The 17,187-nt window shown below is 45.5% G+C and overlaps 1 protein-coding gene across 2 annotated transcripts; it reads left to right on the plus strand.

Annotated features, from left to right (window-relative positions):
* Positions 1–807: 807 nt before the first annotated feature.
* Positions 808–15,569, plus strand: LOC140503741 (cell adhesion molecule CEACAM21-like). Of its 2 annotated transcripts, none has more exons than XM_072607974.1 (7): positions 808–1,044; positions 1,939–2,295; positions 5,749–5,860; positions 7,551–7,615; positions 10,193–10,254; positions 12,993–13,037; positions 13,656–15,569. In XM_072607974.1, the coding sequence occupies exons 1-7, from the start codon at positions 981–983 to the stop codon at positions 13,743–13,745; spliced, it is 795 nt and encodes a 264-aa protein (XP_072464075.1). In that variant the 5' UTR covers positions 808–980; the 3' UTR covers positions 13,746–15,569. The 2 variants fall into 2 exon arrangements, with proteins under 2 accessions (XP_072464075.1, XP_072464076.1); XM_072607975.1 differs by having other exon boundaries at positions 5,752–5,860.
* Positions 15,570–17,187: the final 1,618 nt, after the last annotated feature.

Here is a 17,187-nt window from a genome sequence, read left to right on the forward strand (position 1 = left end):
GTTTCCTTATTTGCAAAATGGGGATAATGTTAACACCTATCTGCCAGGTATGTTGTAAGGATAAAATGAGATATTTGTAAAGAGATTAACAAACTTTAAGGCGTTATCTAAATGTTAACTTATTATATTTTGCACTCAGTTCCAAATTTAGGGAGAAGCCCAAGAATGAAGGTCATGCATGGGGAGAGCATCCAGAGACACCCTGAGTCCTATGGACATCCAAGGAGTTAGTATCAACCCTTTGGGGCCCTTCCATTTTCACCAGAGAAGCTCCTTTTATACTCTAGGAGGGAGAAAATCATGCATCTGTCCCCCACTATAGAGCAGGGTAGCCCTATTTGGCACTCCATAATATTCTGACAACAATCTTACCCTACAACTCTGCCCTACTGGACTATCACAGAAGCCACGGCAAAGAGTTTCCTGGAGTGCCAGGGTACCCTGGCATGGCCTGATATAGGGAGGCTTCACAGGCAGGTCCTGAGAGAAGACAAAACAAGAATCCAGCTCTCCTAGGGCTCTGGGATCAGTCAAAGCTTCCCTGTCCTAGATGAGAAAAAGATAATTGAGCAGGTCTAGGGAAATAAGTATGACCAAAAATGAGCAGTAGGAAACACCGAGCGATACCTGTTTCCCTGGGAGGGGGAACTCCTTCTCCATGGACAGTGGGTGGGATCTGAGCAGGGGAGGGGCTGTCTGGTGAAGACAGGAAACCACAGTCACTGGCAAGGGAGGAGAAAGTCAGAGACCTAGTCCCTGCCCTGTAAAGCCCATGTGATCCCTGCAGAGAGTAGAGCTTTGGCCTGGAGAGACAGAGGGCTCAGTCCCGTAGAGAAGGAGAGGGAGATAAAGCAGAGACTACTCTGGGCTCCCAGGCAAAGGCAGCTCTAAGCCTGCAAGGACACATCCAGAGTCTGTTCTGCGGTTCAGGACAGGGAAGCAGAGACTCCTGGGAGTGACAAGCGTAATTACACAGACCTATGGATCCCCTCTCAGAAGCTCCCCACAGGAGAGACAGTCCCTATAAAAGGCTCCTGATCACAGGTGAGAGACCAACTCTGGGGGATGAGGGGGTGACAAGAAGAGAGAGACAGAGGCTGGCAGATTCTGTCCAGATAAGAGAATTAACCCAAGCTCCAGACTAGTCCTTGGGGGCTTATCCCAGAAACAGTCTCTCCAAATGGAGGCCTGGGAGCCTTTCTTGATCTGGGGCAGAGGTGGAACTAGCAGCTTAGGGCCATACCCCTTGTCTGAGACAAGACTCAGGGCATCTTTACAGAGGCAAAGGAATGGATATAGAGTCGGAGGAGATTTGGGTTCAAAGTCCAGCTCTAATATTTACCAATTAATTGTATGACTCTGACTTTCTCTGAACCCATTTCTTCACTGGCAAAGTGGGGAGAATTATACCAGCCCAACCTCCCTCCCAAGGCCATTTAGGAGTAAAACGCTGACAGCCCTAATGTATGCACAAGGTGTAGAGGAAAAGACTTTGAATTGGGAGCCAGAAGGTCTGAGTTCAAATGCTGCTCTGTGGGACATCAGGCAGATCAGATAAAAGTTTCTGAGCCTCAGTTTCCTAATCTGCAAAATGGTATTGGACTCCATCCATGGTGTCTTTAAGGACACATCCAACCCTGGATCCTGTCATTTAAGAGCCCATTTCAGCCTCAGCCCTACCATTTTGCTGACCAATTTCTCCCTGCCATGTTTGGACTAATATTCTATCAGTCACTTTCTGAATCAAGTTCCCTCCTAATGGAGGGTAGCCAATTTAGGTAAAACTTGGAAATGATTTTTTGTTAAAGACCAAATGCTTGGCTCTTCTGCGGGAATGGAGACAGACAGACACTCACACCCTCACATCTCTCAGTAACCCAGGTCCCTCAGGAAGATAAGGAGACCCTGCTGACCTCTGCCTCCTTCCTTCCTTCTCAGCCTCCATCCTCAGCTGCTTGATTCAGTCAATGTCTACTCAAGCTGATCCCATCAGTGTAGTGCCAAACCCACCCTATGGGATGGTGGGCAGCGAAGTCACCTTGTCCATCCAGGGGTTCTCAAAGGTTGCCTACAGGTATACCTGGTACAGAAAATCAGCAGAATCCTCCAACCTGATCATTAGCTACCACGTCCTGTCCAAAGAGCAGACACCAAAAAATAGCCGGGAGATGATATTCCTCAATGGCTCTCTGCTCATTCCCAACCTCACCCTCAGTGACAATGATGACTACATTATACAAGTTGTTCACTCGGAACATGAAGTCACAACAGTTCGCACACATTTACAGGTGTATGGTAAGTGCCACCACCCTTCCCTGGCTGCCACAGTTCAGAGATAGCCTTCCTCTGTGTGGGGCAAGAGACCTCCCTAAGCTTCTCCTCCCAGAAGCAAGGAGAAGCCAGGACCTGTCCCAGGGAGAGGAGTCCTGAGAGTGGAGATCCCCCAAGCCTAGATCTCCCTGGGGAAGGGCTCACAGGGGCCAGAGGGCTTGGACAAGTTTCTGGAAGTACATCAGGAGAGCAGACTTGCGGATTGCTCTCTGGAACCCTGAGAAGTGACTCAGGAGCTGCCCCCTCCACATGCCATCCAAAGTGAAATCACTTTGACACTGACAAATCTTTCCTATGTTAGAGAGATAGGAGCCACCCCAGGTCTGGACACAGGCTTCCAGGTCCTGCCTTGGTCCCACTAGAAAACCTGAGACAGTCAGATAGGACACAAGTCCTCTGTGGGTAAAAATGGTTCAATGGAATCATTCATTTAAAGGTAGGAGGAAGCTTAGAAATAACAGTAGTTAACATTCCTATAAAGTTCCTACTATGTGCCAGGAATTACACTAAGCACTTTCCAGTTCTTTTATTTGAACCCTGGGAGGTAGAAGCTATTATGATCCCCATTTAATAGATGAGGAAACTGAAGCAAACAGGGAGGAAGTGACTTGCCCAACATAACACAGCTAATAAGCATCTGAGGCTGGATTTAAACTCAGGTCTTGACTCCAGGACCATGCTCTATCCACTAAGCCACCTAACTCAAGGGTCTAATTTTACAGAGGAGGAAACTGAGGCCCAGAGATGGTAAAGGAAAAATTGCCCCAGGGGACATAGGCAGTAAGTGGCACAGCTGGGTTTGAGCACCATGAGGGGCGGCCAGTAGTTGGGAGGTAATCAATTGTCTTCCTCTCCCCAATTCTCCTTGGCCAGGAGAGGGAACTGGATTGATCCCTCCCAGGTATGTCAAAGGCCACAAGGACAGGAGCATTTCTTGGGGGATTCACTGGCCTGCTTGGCCTAGTGGGGTTCAGACCCAGACTACTTTCTTCCCCAGGGGTCAGAGTAGACTGGCTGCCTGGGACCGGAGATCAGCCAGATCCAGTCCCATGCCTGGACTCCCAGTGCCCTGAGGGGGAGAAGCTGGATCTCAGTCAGGATGAGGTGGGGTGAATACTTGTGTGTTTTGGGGTGAGTTATACACCAGGTTGATTCCATCTTCCAGAGAAACAGCCAGGCTTCTCAAAGAGGGGACCCACTGAACCTCAGCTGGAAGAGATGGTGTGCTTATAGTTGAGTAGACTATGCAGCAGAGGAAAGTTCCAGAGAAACTGGACTCCAGTCCAGATCTGGGCTCCAGATCAAGACCACAACAATGAGAGCCATCCATCAGGGAATGGACTCGCTCCATAGGTAGTGAGTTCCCCATTTTTAGAGGTATTCAAGGAAACACTAGCTGATTTGTCGGGGAAAATGGAGAGGGGATTCCTACTGCTATGGTTTAAACTAGATTACTTCTGAGTCACAGAGTCATAGAAACTCAGAAGTGGAAGGTGCTACAGAGGTCACTTGAGATTTTGGTATCTGAGGGGTGGGGAGCAGTTATAGCTAGAAGCTACAGGTGTCCTCAGGCTTGCTTCCGCATCTTGAGAAGTAGCACTCACAATTCTCTGGTTAAATTGTGGTGGGAAGGGGGCCAGAGCACATCACAGCTGGGAGAGGGCCCTACCAGACTGCCTTTCACAAGCCCTTACTGGGCACCTCATGAGTATACGGCACAACATTGCAGGAGGGGGGATGGGGAAAAGAAATTGAGGCTCCCAGACTCCTTCAGGGGCCAGAAAGGAGACGATGAGGGAGACCAAGGGAGGAGAAGAGTCTGAGAAATGGAACCTATCCTGCCCCTTCCTCTCAACGGGCTTCTCACCAGTCAGTCAATAGATAAGCATTTATTAAGGGCCTGCTGTGAGGCAAAAGATGGTCCCTGCCTTCAAGAAGCTTACACTCTAGTAGGAGAAATAACCTGCCACCAATTATGTACAAGCGAGGTATAGAAGATAAATAACTAGCAAAGGGAAGACCAGAAGCAACCAAATGTCTGGGACCCTTTGCCAAGAAAAAGAATTAGCAGCTGTCCCAGGTTCTGATTCTAACTTCATGCTAGAACAGGCTGCATAATATAATGGGAACAGTTCTAGACTTGGGCTCAGGAATCCAGCACTCGAATCTCAGCTCTGACATTCAACAAGCAAGTCACCTCGCCTCCCAGAACCTCAGTTTGCTTCTTTGTAAAGTGGGAAAACTAATCCTGGTATTCTCTGCTTCACAGAGAAACGCTGTAGGAAATCCAAGGATATGTGAGTGATTACTGTTCCTCCATTAGCGCTTTCAATTCAATTAAGTGGGGAAGGTCTGGGAGCCAAGGAAGACTTCTTGCAAGAGGCAGCAGCCACCAGGGTTTAACCTTGAAGGAAGTGTTGGGGGAAGGAGAGGAGAAGTCCGTTCAAGACATAGGGATTGGATTAAGCAAGGGCATAGCGACATAAGGTTGCTTGATAATGAGGCTACGGATGGAAATACACCAAAGGATCCAGCTGGTTGGTGGGAGCCTGGTTGTGAAGGTGCTTGAATACCAGAATTTGTCATGTACTCTGTACAGGTTGGGAGCCATTGAAGGATTCAGGGGGTTAAGATGAGTCACATAGTCCTAATAGGGAGTGGGAAAGATTATTTAGGAAGGGGTGAGAAGGTTGCAATGGAGAGAGTCAAGTGCCCAGGAGCCGGAAGATGGGGGAAATTATTATCACAAGGGAAAAAGAGATGGAGACCCATCATAGAAGTAGAGACAAGGGAGAAAAATCAGCACAAATACCGATGACGTTAGGGAGAACATCACAGCCATTGGTTGGATGTGGGAGTGAAGAGACAGGGCAGAGAGAGAAATCCAAAGAGAATTCTAGTTCAAACTTCAGGGATAGAAAAATAAGAGAGGGGAATGAAAAGGAGACTTGAGGTTGAGCTTGTTGGTTCTAATGTGCTGCACAACACTCGGTTGTCTCTGAATGTTTTCCAGACATTCACGATACAGCCCTAGCAAGGAACACTCACTACTGTGAGAGGGAATATTTGCCCAGGCTCCACCCATTCACCACACTCACACCCACAAAATATCAGTATAGGCTTCTTTTCTCTTTCTCAAGGTAAAAAAGTAGACAGAGCACTGGTCTTGGAGTCAGGAAGACCTGAGTTCAAATCCAGACTCAGATACTTACTAGCAGTATGACCCTGGACAAGTCACTGAACCTGTCTACCTCAGTTTTTTCCCCTCACCTAAGATAAGGATCACAATAGCACCTACCTCCCAGGGCTGTTGTGAAACTGAAATGATATAGTATTTGTAAAAGGGCTTAGCCCAAAGCCTGACACATAGTAAGCAGGTGCATAGTAAATGCTTATTCACTCTGTCCCTCTCCATAGCAGATCTGCGGTCCAGAGGAGGTATCAAAGCCGGCATTTTGGTTGGTGTTGTGACCGAGGTGGCCATGGTTGGGGTCTTCATCTATATTCTGTGCCTCAGAAAGGCCAGACGGTAGGATGGGATTTCCTTGGTTTTCCCTCTCTCCAAGATCTTCTCCCAAAATTGATGGAGAGAACCCAGAACTGTCTTCCACTCCTTCCACTCATTTATTTTTTTAAGCTGGGTCTCCCTACTTTACCCTGGCTGGAAGTGCCAATGCATGGGCTGATCACCTAGACACCAACTCCATTTTCCACCTGGGACACTCATTCATAAGCTGAAGGACACTCATTCCCCAAGGGCCTTCCACATCATTTCTGGACAATGCTGAAAACAAATGTAAGAAATCACCTTAGGGTGCTGTCATTTCAAACTCCCAAGCTCAAGCCATCCATCAGCCTCAGCCTCCCTAGTAACCCAAGTGAGAGGCCTGCATCAGCACTTCCAGCGCCGTGCAATAGCTTCTATGTGCTGGCTTCACTTCCTTCCCAAACTACTGTTTCTATGCACTATTGCCTACTTCTGGGGTCTCCTCCTCCTTTCTAGGTTTTTCATTTCCCTCTCCTCCCCCACATTTAATCATCTCTTAGAAACAGTCTCTCAATTCCTCAAAGGAGGAAGGCAGGGAAGGAGAACCAGTTATCAACCCAGCTCCATCCTACTCACCAAAACAAAGGAGTCAAGGTTCAGTAAGGCAGAGATAAGAAGGAAGGAGGGAGGGAGGAAAGGAGGGAGGGAAGGAAAGAATAAAGGAAGGAAGGAAGGAAGGAAGGAAGGAAGGAAGGAAGGAAGGAAGGAAGGAAGGAAGGAAGGAAGGAAGGAAGGAAGGAAGGAAAAGAGGAAAGGAGAGGGGGAGGGAAGAAGGAAGGGAGGGAGGCAGAAATAATTTTAATATGGTTGAATGTAAAATCTTACAATTCAGTTCATAAAGTTAATCTCACAGGTGAAAAAGCTGGTGTAGGTATGGGTAAACAGGGGTTCATGTGAAAAAATCTGGGGGTTTTCATCCTTTGAAAGCTCAGTAGGAATCAACAGTTTGACATGGTAGCTGAAAAATCTGCAGTGTTCTTGAGCTGTATGAAGAGAAGCACCTAGGAAGTGAATCACCAGTTTCACGGTCAGAATCCAAAAGGAAAGGGCTTTGAATGCTGGTCTCAGGGGATTATATTTTATTCTAGAGGTTAGCACTCCTGGAAGGTACTTGAGCAAGGGAGTGAGGAGGTCAGACTTGGACCTTAGAAGGATTTTGATCAGCTATGGGAAGCATGGTCTGGAAAGAAGAGACTCAGGAAGTAGAAAGACAGAAGTCTAAATGGGGAGATGAGACTCCAAAGTAGGGCAGGGACAGCACAAATGGAAAGCAGAACCTCATTGAGAGAGAATTGGCAAATCGAGGTAACTGACTGACTGGGGTGTGAGGGGGAGAGAAGATCTGCCCTGCAGTTCCTAGCCTGGGTGATAGTATTTTCAGCAGAAATAAGGAAGTTGAAGGGGAAAGAATGTGCATGGAGTGGGAAATAGTGAGTTCAGATATGAACTATGGAGGCTGAGAGTCCCATGGCACCTTCATCTAGGAGGATATGACAAGCAGATTGTTGAAGGACAGGTCACAGTGTTAAGGGATAACTGTAAACATCTTATCCCCATGGTTACTGGACCTTCCCAATGCCAGGTATCCAGGGACCTCCCTTTCACTTACCCCCAAGTCAGGGGTTCCCCAAGGAAAATGACCACTCATGACTCTCCTGTCCTGCTGTTTTAGGGTCTCTCGAGGTATTCTAGGAGATACAAGTCTAGGAAGGAGAATTCTTACAACCCAGAAAGAAGGTGAGTATGCCCCAACAGGTAGTGTGATACCACAGAAAAAATAGGGAAATAGCATCTGGCCGTCGATTGATCCTGTGACTTTGGGTAAGACCCTTCTCTAGGTTTCAATTAAATCAAATGTAAAATTAAGCAGTTAGACTAGACAATCTCTTGGGGCCCTTTTCACCCCAATATTTTATGAATATATGATGTACCAGGAGGACCTACATTCTCATCCTCACATCACTGAAGCTTCTTGGAGCTTCTCCTTCACAAAAGAGGTAACACAGTGTTTCTATTTAGTAACTATGTGACCTTTGGGGAAGCACTTCAGCTCCCTGGGCCTCAGCTTCCCCATGTGTAAAATGAGTGCTTTCACAGGCCAGTGCTAGCAGTATAAGTTAGCAGCCTTTGGAGAAGTGAACTTAGGTCTCACACTTCCTGCCACTATCTTGAATCAATAGAATCTGTTTACACTAAATATTGTCATGGACATGGAAGAGTCTGCCTTGGATCTCATCAACTATTTTCTCTTTCCTTAGTTAGAATGCTTGCAGCCCAGTCCAGGGCTTCATTACTTTGCTCCAACTTCTATCTTTCTCTTTCAACAGTAGGATGATCTCTGGGGAATGAAGTCAAAGTTTCTGGGGATAATTCCTCCTTTTCTTGGTCTATATCTCTTCACATAGACTTTCATTTTGCAGCCACTCCTGTCACCAGTCATTTAAGATCAAACATGGCAGAGACTGAGCAAGGGCTACAAATTTTACTCCCTCTGATGTCTTCTCCTGAAGAAGTTCCAGACCCAGCTTCACTCTCAGGGTATAGGAGTCTAGCTGCCTATGTGGCACAGATGGCCTTCACCCCTTCCATGGGTACCACCATGGCCATGCAAACTTAGGGTCTATAAGATAGAGTATCTTCACCTCCCTGGCTGATAGTGCACATTGAATTTATTGGTTAATACTACTACTCATCTCTGGCAGTCAACATCCATCTAAGTTCAAGTGCAAACTTGTGTTTTCTTTATTTTCCTTCCATTTTTTTCTTTTTCCTGACAGAAGTTGTTTCTCTCTAACATTTCAAATCCCTTTTTTATCATTAAACTCCACTTCTTTTTTTTTAAGACTTCATTGTCAGTTGCTATTGTCTTAATTTTCTTTTTGATAAGTGTTTGCCTCTAGGGTTTCTAGGTACCTTTAGCCTCCTCCTTGTAGCAACTGATTTGTTTCATTTAAATTCCATTAAAAATGGCAATATTCTGTGTTGATGTTGATGTTAGTTCCTTTATCCATTTCCCATGTTTCAGCATCAACAGGTGTATTAAAAAGGTCAGGTTAGAGTTGTCTCCTTTGCATACCATGTCTTTCAACTTTTATTTTCATCTGCTTTTGATTTTCATGGTCTGGCTCTACACTGACCACATGAGTAACCAATCATTTCCTTTCTGTTAGAATATAACCAGTTTCCAGGTTTGTGGTGTTTTTCGGTGCTTGGGCACTTCCCAATTCCCTTCTTGAAATGTAGAAATGGTCTCTTTATTTCTTATTTCTGAGCCATGTTTTCCTCCTTCATCCTGCTGTTGGCATTGAAGTCACTGAGTTGGAAAGTGGATATTAACTTAATTTGGTAGACTTTATTAAGTTCTTAGTAGAATTTCTTTTGTTCCTCATTCTTTACAACTACTGAAAATACAGAAATGGTCATTATCCCCCTGATAATTTCTTTGGAAATGCTTATTTAGCAAGGGTGGTTATCAGAAAACAGATACAGATTTTCACTGGAACTGTATTGGAAATCTCTTTTTATGGGCACAGCCTTGGAGGACTTGGGGTTCCCTCCATGCCATGATGAGGCACCCATCAGAATAGAACTTTATGATCAAAGTGAGATCTAGTCCTTGCCCATTTTCCTGGAGTTTCATTGGAAAGAGGACTAAGAACTGAGAGGAGCTGCTCAGGAAGGGGCCACCATGGAATCTCAGACCCTATAACTATGAACTCTGCAACCAGAGATTCCTAGAACCATAGACATAGAAATCTTGTTGGAACTGGTAGCTGCGGGGAATTTGAGGAAAGACAGAAGGGAGGTAACAAGCCTTTCTTCTTTTTACTTATAGTATTTTTCCCCCAATTACATGTAAACAATTTTTAACATTTGTTTTTAATTTTTTGAGCTTGAATTTCTCTTCCTCTCTCCTCACCCTCCTCATTGAGAAGGCAAGCAATTTTATATAGGTTATACATGAAACAAGCATTTCTTAAGCACCAACTACATGCCAAACACTGTGCTAAGCATTTTATAACTAACTTATTGGATCTTCACCATAACCCTGGGAGATAGGTGGCATTATTATCCCCATTTTCTAATTGAGGAAACTGAGGCAAATGAAGGTTAAGGGACTTGCTCAGGGTTACACAGCCAGTAAATTATCTGTGGCTAGATTTGAACTCAGATCTTTCTGACTCCAGGTCTAGTCCCCTATCCATTGTACCACCTAGCTTCCCCACCACCACCACCACTTCCTTCTCTGTCTAATCATTCTCTCACGGCACTTCAACACATCAAGATGTTCTGTCTGGGTTTTCTTTTCTCCAGGTGAAGATTCCACCCTGTACATAAATAATGCTCTACTTCAAGACTACCCTCAGCTTCCACAGGTAGGGACAGAGGGTGTCCTTCAGGCACTTTCTTCAAGGATTTTGGAGTGTCTATCATGATGTGGGCAGCTAGATGGCACAGTGGATAGAGTGCTAAACCTGGAGTCAGGAAGAACTGAGTTCAGATCTGGCCTCAGACACTTACTAGCTGTGTGACCCTGGGCAAATCAGTTAACCCTTTTTACCATTTGTAAAATGAGTTGGACAAGGAAATGGCAAGTCACTCCAGCATCTTTGTCAAGAAAACCCAAAAATAAGTGTCACAAAGAGTCTGGCATCAGTGAAAAGGATTAAATAGCAATAGTCATGGGGTGAAAAGGGGGCCCTTCACCCAGAACTGGAGGTTCTTGTTAGCCTTGAGAGTTTGGGTGGGATAATTACCAGAGAATGCTGATAAAATATAAGGCATCCAGTAGAAGATCTTCAGAAGGATGATGAGCCCCAAGTACATGCCATTCAAACAGATCAGGAAACAGCTTGTGGCAACCAGCCTGGAGAAGAAAAGATTTGGTTTGTATGGAGTAGAAATGGGAACCATCTTTGAGTTACTGAAGGCGTGTCATATGGAAGTGGGACTTGTTCTGTTTGGCCCTGCTGAGGGTGCTGAGGGGTGCTGGGACCCCGAAACAGTGACATGAGGCTCCACCCAAATGAATCTGACACAAGCCTTCTTTCAGCCAAATCAAAACAAGGTTTACTAAAAATCCGCCATATTGGCCAGACTCTTAAGCCATCTCAGCATTGGCTAGACTCTTAAGGACTCTGAGAACTTTTGTGGAAACAAGATGGACGATATATACAGCAAGACTGTGGGAGGGATCTAGAGTTGGCCAAGTAGTCTGGGGTGATTGGAAGAGGAGGCTAGGGAGGATCTTGGTGGGAGTGGCCAGTAGGGTGGGTCGACTAGAGATGGGAATCCAGGAACCAATAGAATGAGATTTTGATAGAACCAAGGGCAAGAAGTAGCCTAAGGCAATCCAGAGATAACAGACAATGGAGGCCTGGGCTAGGTTAAGGGTAACAGAGAACTGGGTATAGAGTTAATGAAAGGCTTATAGCCTCAGGCAAACACCAGATCAAGTGGGAAAGTTGAAGGAGAGTTCAAGGTGGGGTTTTCCAGGGCCTGTACCCCATCCACCTCAGAGGTAAGAATATACCCTGGCATATAGCTAGTAGTAATAAGTGCAGTTGTAGAGAGGGAGGCTTCATGGGAAAAAGAAATCTCCTATTAAATGTGTCTGAAAGTGGAATGGCATGCCTTGCCAGTGATCAGGTTTCCATACCTCTTTGGAGGTAAGTGATTTCTAGTCTGTGACAATCTGTGTTCTTGCAGCTCTGACATTCTATGCTCTAATGATCCTCTATATCCTAAGGTCTCTCTCTGCTCTCAATGAAAATAATAACCCAGTTCTTCAGGGCCATTACCAGTTGTCTTGATTTTTTGTCTTGCCACTGGACTCCAAAGGAAGACAACTTTGAGCAGCCCTGCCTCACTGACATTACTTCATGCACAAGTCAAGACATCACCCTTTGATGTCATTGGTCCTCTGAGAATGAAGGATGTACAACAGCAACAACCCCAGTTCTCTATCATGAACCCTACTCTTGGACTTGTCCAACTGGATGCCGTGTAGGCATCTCATAATCTACATAACCAAAATGGACCTCATTATCTTTCCTTCCAAACTCTCCCATCCCAAATGAGGCCGTGTCATCCTCCCAGCCCTGGGGTCACTGTCATGACCTCATCCTCACACACCCAGCATAGCCAGTTTCTAAGTTTTGTCATTTCTGCCCCCACAAAATCTCTCCCATATAACTTCTCCCACCCAGCCAGCCGCCATGTTCATTCAGATCCTCATTCACTCTGGCCTGGGAGATTACAAAAACCTTCTCACTGGCCTTTCTGCCTTGTCTCTTTCCTCAGTAATCAGTCTTCCATACAGCTACCAAAGTGATTTTCCCTGACCATAAAATTCCCTGCTCAAGCAGCTTCCATGGTTCCCTATTACCTCCAGTAACTGGAAATTGGAGGTTGGGAGAGGAGGGAGAAAGTCTTTCTGCAAAAGTTAGTGCTAGAGCTGAACTTAGAAGGGAGTCTTCTAAGGTACCAAATTGAAGAGGGAGAAAGAATCAGATAAAAACTCTTGTTTGTCCCCAAAGCCCTTTACACAAACTCCATGAAACCTTTCCTGTCTTATTACACATTCCTCCCTTTTATAAAATTGACAGCTCCCCCAACTGTCTTTATTACTCTTCATCAGATGTCCATCTCCTGCCTCCAGGCCTTTGCATTGTCTATGCCTATGCCCGACATATACTCCCTCTCTCAACGCAATCTCTTATCTCCCTTCCAGGCTCATTTTGAATAGCAAGATGACAGCTTTCTTGATATATTCTTCTCCTTAACTCCCCAGTAGCTAGAATGTGACTTTCCTGAGAGCAGGGATTGTCATTGTTAGTGTATCCATAGTGCCTAGCACAGTGGTGGGCACACAGAAAGCAATTAATAAATGCTTATGGCCTGGTGGATGGACAGATTGATTAAGGCCCTCCCAGCTCTGGCAGTCTATGATCTCATGTTCTAAGCCTTGATATTCCATGTTCTAAAGGCCCTTTCAGCTCTAACATTTTCTGTTCTACGGTCCCTTCCCACTCTGAAGTTGCTTATTCTAAAGACATTTGAGCCTCTGATGCCCTATTTATCTCTGACTAGACTGTTCTTTCCCCTTGCACAGGTCCACGGCTCCTCCTCTGCTGACTCACCTGAGAATGTCTACCAGGTACATGCACAAGGCAAGGGCTAGGCCTGCCCTGGGGACTGAAGCAGAGGTTAATGATGGGCCAGGGAAAGGATCAGCATGAAGGGAACAAGAGAAATGGGGAAAGAGCTCTTCCCAGTGCCCTCCTCCCTCTTTGGAAGGAAGGAAACAAGCAATGATTTAGCACCTACTATGTGCCAAGCCCTGTGCTAAGCAGGGAGGCTACAAATAAGAGCCCCCCAAAAAGTGATTATTCCTATGCCCAAGGAGCTTACGTTGAACTGAAAATGAAGGAAGGAGGGGTAGGGGGATGGGAGAAAATGAGGAAACCCAGCAGGGAAGCACAGTTTTGAAATCCAGAAGGTCAGAAATAGGCCCAGGGGGAGAATGAAGCCAAGTTGGCCTGGGCCCTTTCACAAAATGTAGTCTCTCAAAAGGACTCACAGATGGGAGAAGGGGATGGGTCTTGTGGAGGGATGGTGAGTGGGCCTGATGGGGGGAGAGTGATCCCGGACAAGAAGGCAGTACGGCCTGAGTCAAGTTTCTGGGGGAGACAGCAGTAAAGGCAGAATGTTGAAGTCCAGAAGGTCTAAAACAGGGCCTTGGATGTCCCTGACATCTCCTCTCTCTTAACCCCAGACTCTGGTTGTCACCGAAGCAGATGTTTATGACAAGATTGCACCCTATAAGAACTCTCCAGCCCATGGAAAAGGGAAAATCATCAAGTAGATCTACTTGACTGTAGAGCTAGAAGGAATCTCAGAGGTCATTGAATTTTTATACATTTTTTAATACATGAGGAATCCAAGGCACACAGCTAAAAAGTGTCTTAGGTTGGATTTGAATTCAGATCTTTCTTATTCCAGATCCAGTGCCCCATACTCCATACCTTACTGCCTCTAACCCATCCCTAGAGATACTTGCACAGTCTAATCAGTTCCCATCATTAAGTGGGGGTTCACAGGCAGCTTTCAGGGGAGAAAGCTGAGAGACCAGAGGCAAGGAGAAAACCAACAGAAGAGAGAGAAAAGGATAAGGACTGAGGAGAGAAGAAGCATCTGCAAAGGAAGGGGGCCAGGGCTACGTGTGCCTGAGTTGAATGGAAGCCCAATAATCCTGTGGCCGGTTTTAGATGTGGGACCCTTTTTCTGTGAACCCAACAATATCTACACCTCTATGTTTTCCTCTAAAATGCTCATACCCTCAAAACCTCACTCCACTATTAGTGATTTACATTCAGGAGGTCACAGAAAAAAAGAATTTTCCACCTACACCAAAATATTCATCTCATCCCTTTTTTGTGGTCACAAATAACTGGGAACAAATCAGGCCCTCAGCAATTGGAGGAAGGATGAACAAATTGTGGGATGTGAATGGAATGACATATTACTGCCTCAAAGGAAATGATAAATACGAAAAGGGCAGAGAATCATGACAGGAGTTATCTGAACTGATGCAAAGTATAGCAAGTAATATTTGGGGGTGGGGAGAGAAACCAAGGGCAGTGACTAAGCCTGTCCCTGGAGAAAACATGAAAGAAGGGAGACTATGGGTGCTAAACGCTGCATGTATTGGCAGACTCAATCTGTTGGTTGGTTTGTTGTGTAGGGAATGGGGAGAGAGAGAGATTTAGAAATGTTAGTGATATGAAAACAAAATATGTAAATAATTTGTTTAACTGAGCTTAGCATCTTTACTCTGTCACCTCCTTCCCCCTCCCCAAGCTGGTACCTCCTACAGACTTCCCTATTTCTATAAAAACCAACTCTATCTTACTAGGCACCTAGGTTTATAATTTCAGAGTCATCCTTGATTCATCAGTGTTACTTGAAGTCCAAAGGGTACATACAGGTTCCTAGGAAGCTGCCCAGAGGAGGTGGCATCTGAATTGTGCATTGAAGGATGGAGACAAATTCTAGGTAGATTGGTGTTAGTGGTAAAGATGGTCCACCACCATCCAAAAAAAGAGGGCAAATCTGGATATGGTTTCTAAAGATCTGTATTACCTCATCATTCAGGAGCCAGATCTAGGGGCTTTAAAAACAAAGAGGAAAATTCCCAAGAGGTTAAAGAATGTCGGGGGAGCGGGGAAGGAGCAACTAGCTGGCCCCTCTTTCTACCAAACACAGAATAAGAAGAAACTCCTCCAAGCTGAGCCCTAGTCTGACCATACAACCCATAAAAGGAAAATTGAGTGAAAAGAATTCCATTTGAATGGAAAGGGTTGACCTAGGAGGCCAAAGACCTGCCTTCTTGCTCCAGCCCTGAAGTCTGCTTACTGGGAATCCTTTCCAGCATCCTCTTCCTCTACCCCTCCCCCCCACCGCCCAGCTGTTGGTGGCCTCTGTCCCCAAACTACCAAGTATGTATTTTGTACTTATTCTGACCCTGGTATGCTAAAAATGTACACAGCTTCTCCATGTTGGAATTCAGGCTACTTAAAGGCAGCAGTTATACCATTTTTTTCCCTTGGATTCTTTCACATCCCCCCACCTCGTGCATTTGTTGGGCACAAATGAAGCATTTAATAAAATGTTTACTTATTGTTTGGTTGATTGGCCGTGGGACCTGGCACAAATCCCATGATGCCCCTGGCTCTGGGTGTCCTGACTTATAAGGGAGCAGCTAAATGATCCTTGAAGTCTCTTTCATGTCTCCCTCTGATGAATCAAGGGCATTGCTTTGTTCATGTGCTCTACCATGGAGCCATAAAAATGGGCTGTCCTGGGAAAGTGGGAGAACTGTCTTCCTGGGAGACACAGTGGGGCAGAGATTGGGTAAATTTCCTACTGGTACAGAACCTAGGAATATGGAAGAGACCTGAGAACATGGAATGTCAGGGTTGGGAGGACCCTTAGAACAGGGAATGTCAGAGCTGGGAGGGACCTGAGAACATAGAACACTGAATGTTGAAGAGACATTGGCATCTGGTGGAGCAGTGGTTAGAACAATGGGCCTGGAGGCAATAATATCCTGAGTTCAGATCTGGCCTCAATCACTTACTAGTTTTGTGACCACAGACAAGTCACCTAAACCTCTGTTTGCCTCAGTTTCCTCACCTGTAAAATGGGGGTGATGATAGAACCTACCTTGAGGTGATTTAAAGGTACCTGAGAATCCTCCTTCCTTACTCCCTTATTTTACTGCTGAAGTCACAAAGGCCTAGACCACAAACCAGAGTTCCAAGGAGTCAAGGACCACACAGGACCTGGAGTCCAGATCTCCTTACTCTCCACCCATGGAAAGAGATTTCAATCTACCCTCTAATCGGCAGATACAAGTGACCTTCAATCCCCTCTCTCATTCATTGTCCCCAAGGAGGACCACTTCCAGTGGATGGAAGCAGCGAAGGAAAATAAGGCAGCATCCTGGCAAAGAGAGGCCAGAGGGGCCCAGGGCAAGTCTCCAATTCAGACCCTCCAGTGAACACATTCCAGTCCAGGGCAGTCACTTTCAAGGGGCAGAAGGGACCTGGGGCTCTACAAGAGTGAAATGAATGGCCATGCTTTGGGTCCTTTCTCAGATTTTTCTGTCTTTCCTGCCTTTCATTCTACAGCAGATGGATAGGATATCAGAGTGGAAAGAGACCCTAGAATATTTTAAATGGAGAACACAGAATATCAGAGCAGAGGGGAACATGTTAGAACATAGAACGTAAGACTTGGAAAGGGTCTTAAAATGTAGAGAGCAGAATGTGACAACTTAGAAGAGAGTAACAAAGAACACACAGTCAATTAATAAATCTTTACTGAGCACCTACTATGTGGCAGTCACTATGCTAAGTGCTGGGGACCTTAAAAATCATTTCATCAAGCCCCATGTCTTACAGATGAAGAGATAACAAGAAAAAGGGACTTGGTCTCACCATCAAGCCATGAGTCAGTGACAGAGGTCACTCTAGCAACCAGGTCTTATTAGCTTCACTTTCTAGTTTTCAGTGCACACATATTGAAATACCTACTATGTGCCATACATTGTGCTCAGCCTTTGCAATCCACTTCCAATTTACTCTTTCGATGTCTTCTTTGTGCAGAGTCTCCTACATCACACCATAGACTACTTGAAACCAGGGACTGATTTTGTCTTTCTTGGTGACTCAAGAGCTTAGCACAGTGCCTGACACACATAGTAGGTGTTGAATAAATGCTTGTTGACTTGACAACTTGATTTG

This window comes from Notamacropus eugenii, chromosome 5 (assembly GCF_028372415.1).
Source record: "Notamacropus eugenii isolate mMacEug1 chromosome 5, mMacEug1.pri_v2, whole genome shotgun sequence".
NCBI lineage: Eukaryota > Metazoa > Chordata > Mammalia > Diprotodontia > Macropodidae > Notamacropus > Notamacropus eugenii.

Excerpts from the sequence above, each read along its gene's own strand:
- LOC140503741 (XM_072607974.1), top strand. The coding sequence starts at position 981 with ATGGATCCCCTCTCAGAAGCTCCCCACAGGAGAGACAGTCCCTATAAA. Across the intron at positions 1,045-1,938 it reads TAAAAGGCTCCTGATCACAG|CCTCCATCCTCAGCTGCTTG; the intron begins GTGAGAGACCAA and ends CTTCCTTCTCAG. Across the intron at positions 5,861-7,550 it reads TGCCTCAGAAAGGCCAGACG|GGTCTCTCGAGGTATTCTAG; the intron begins GTAGGATGGGAT and ends CTGCTGTTTTAG.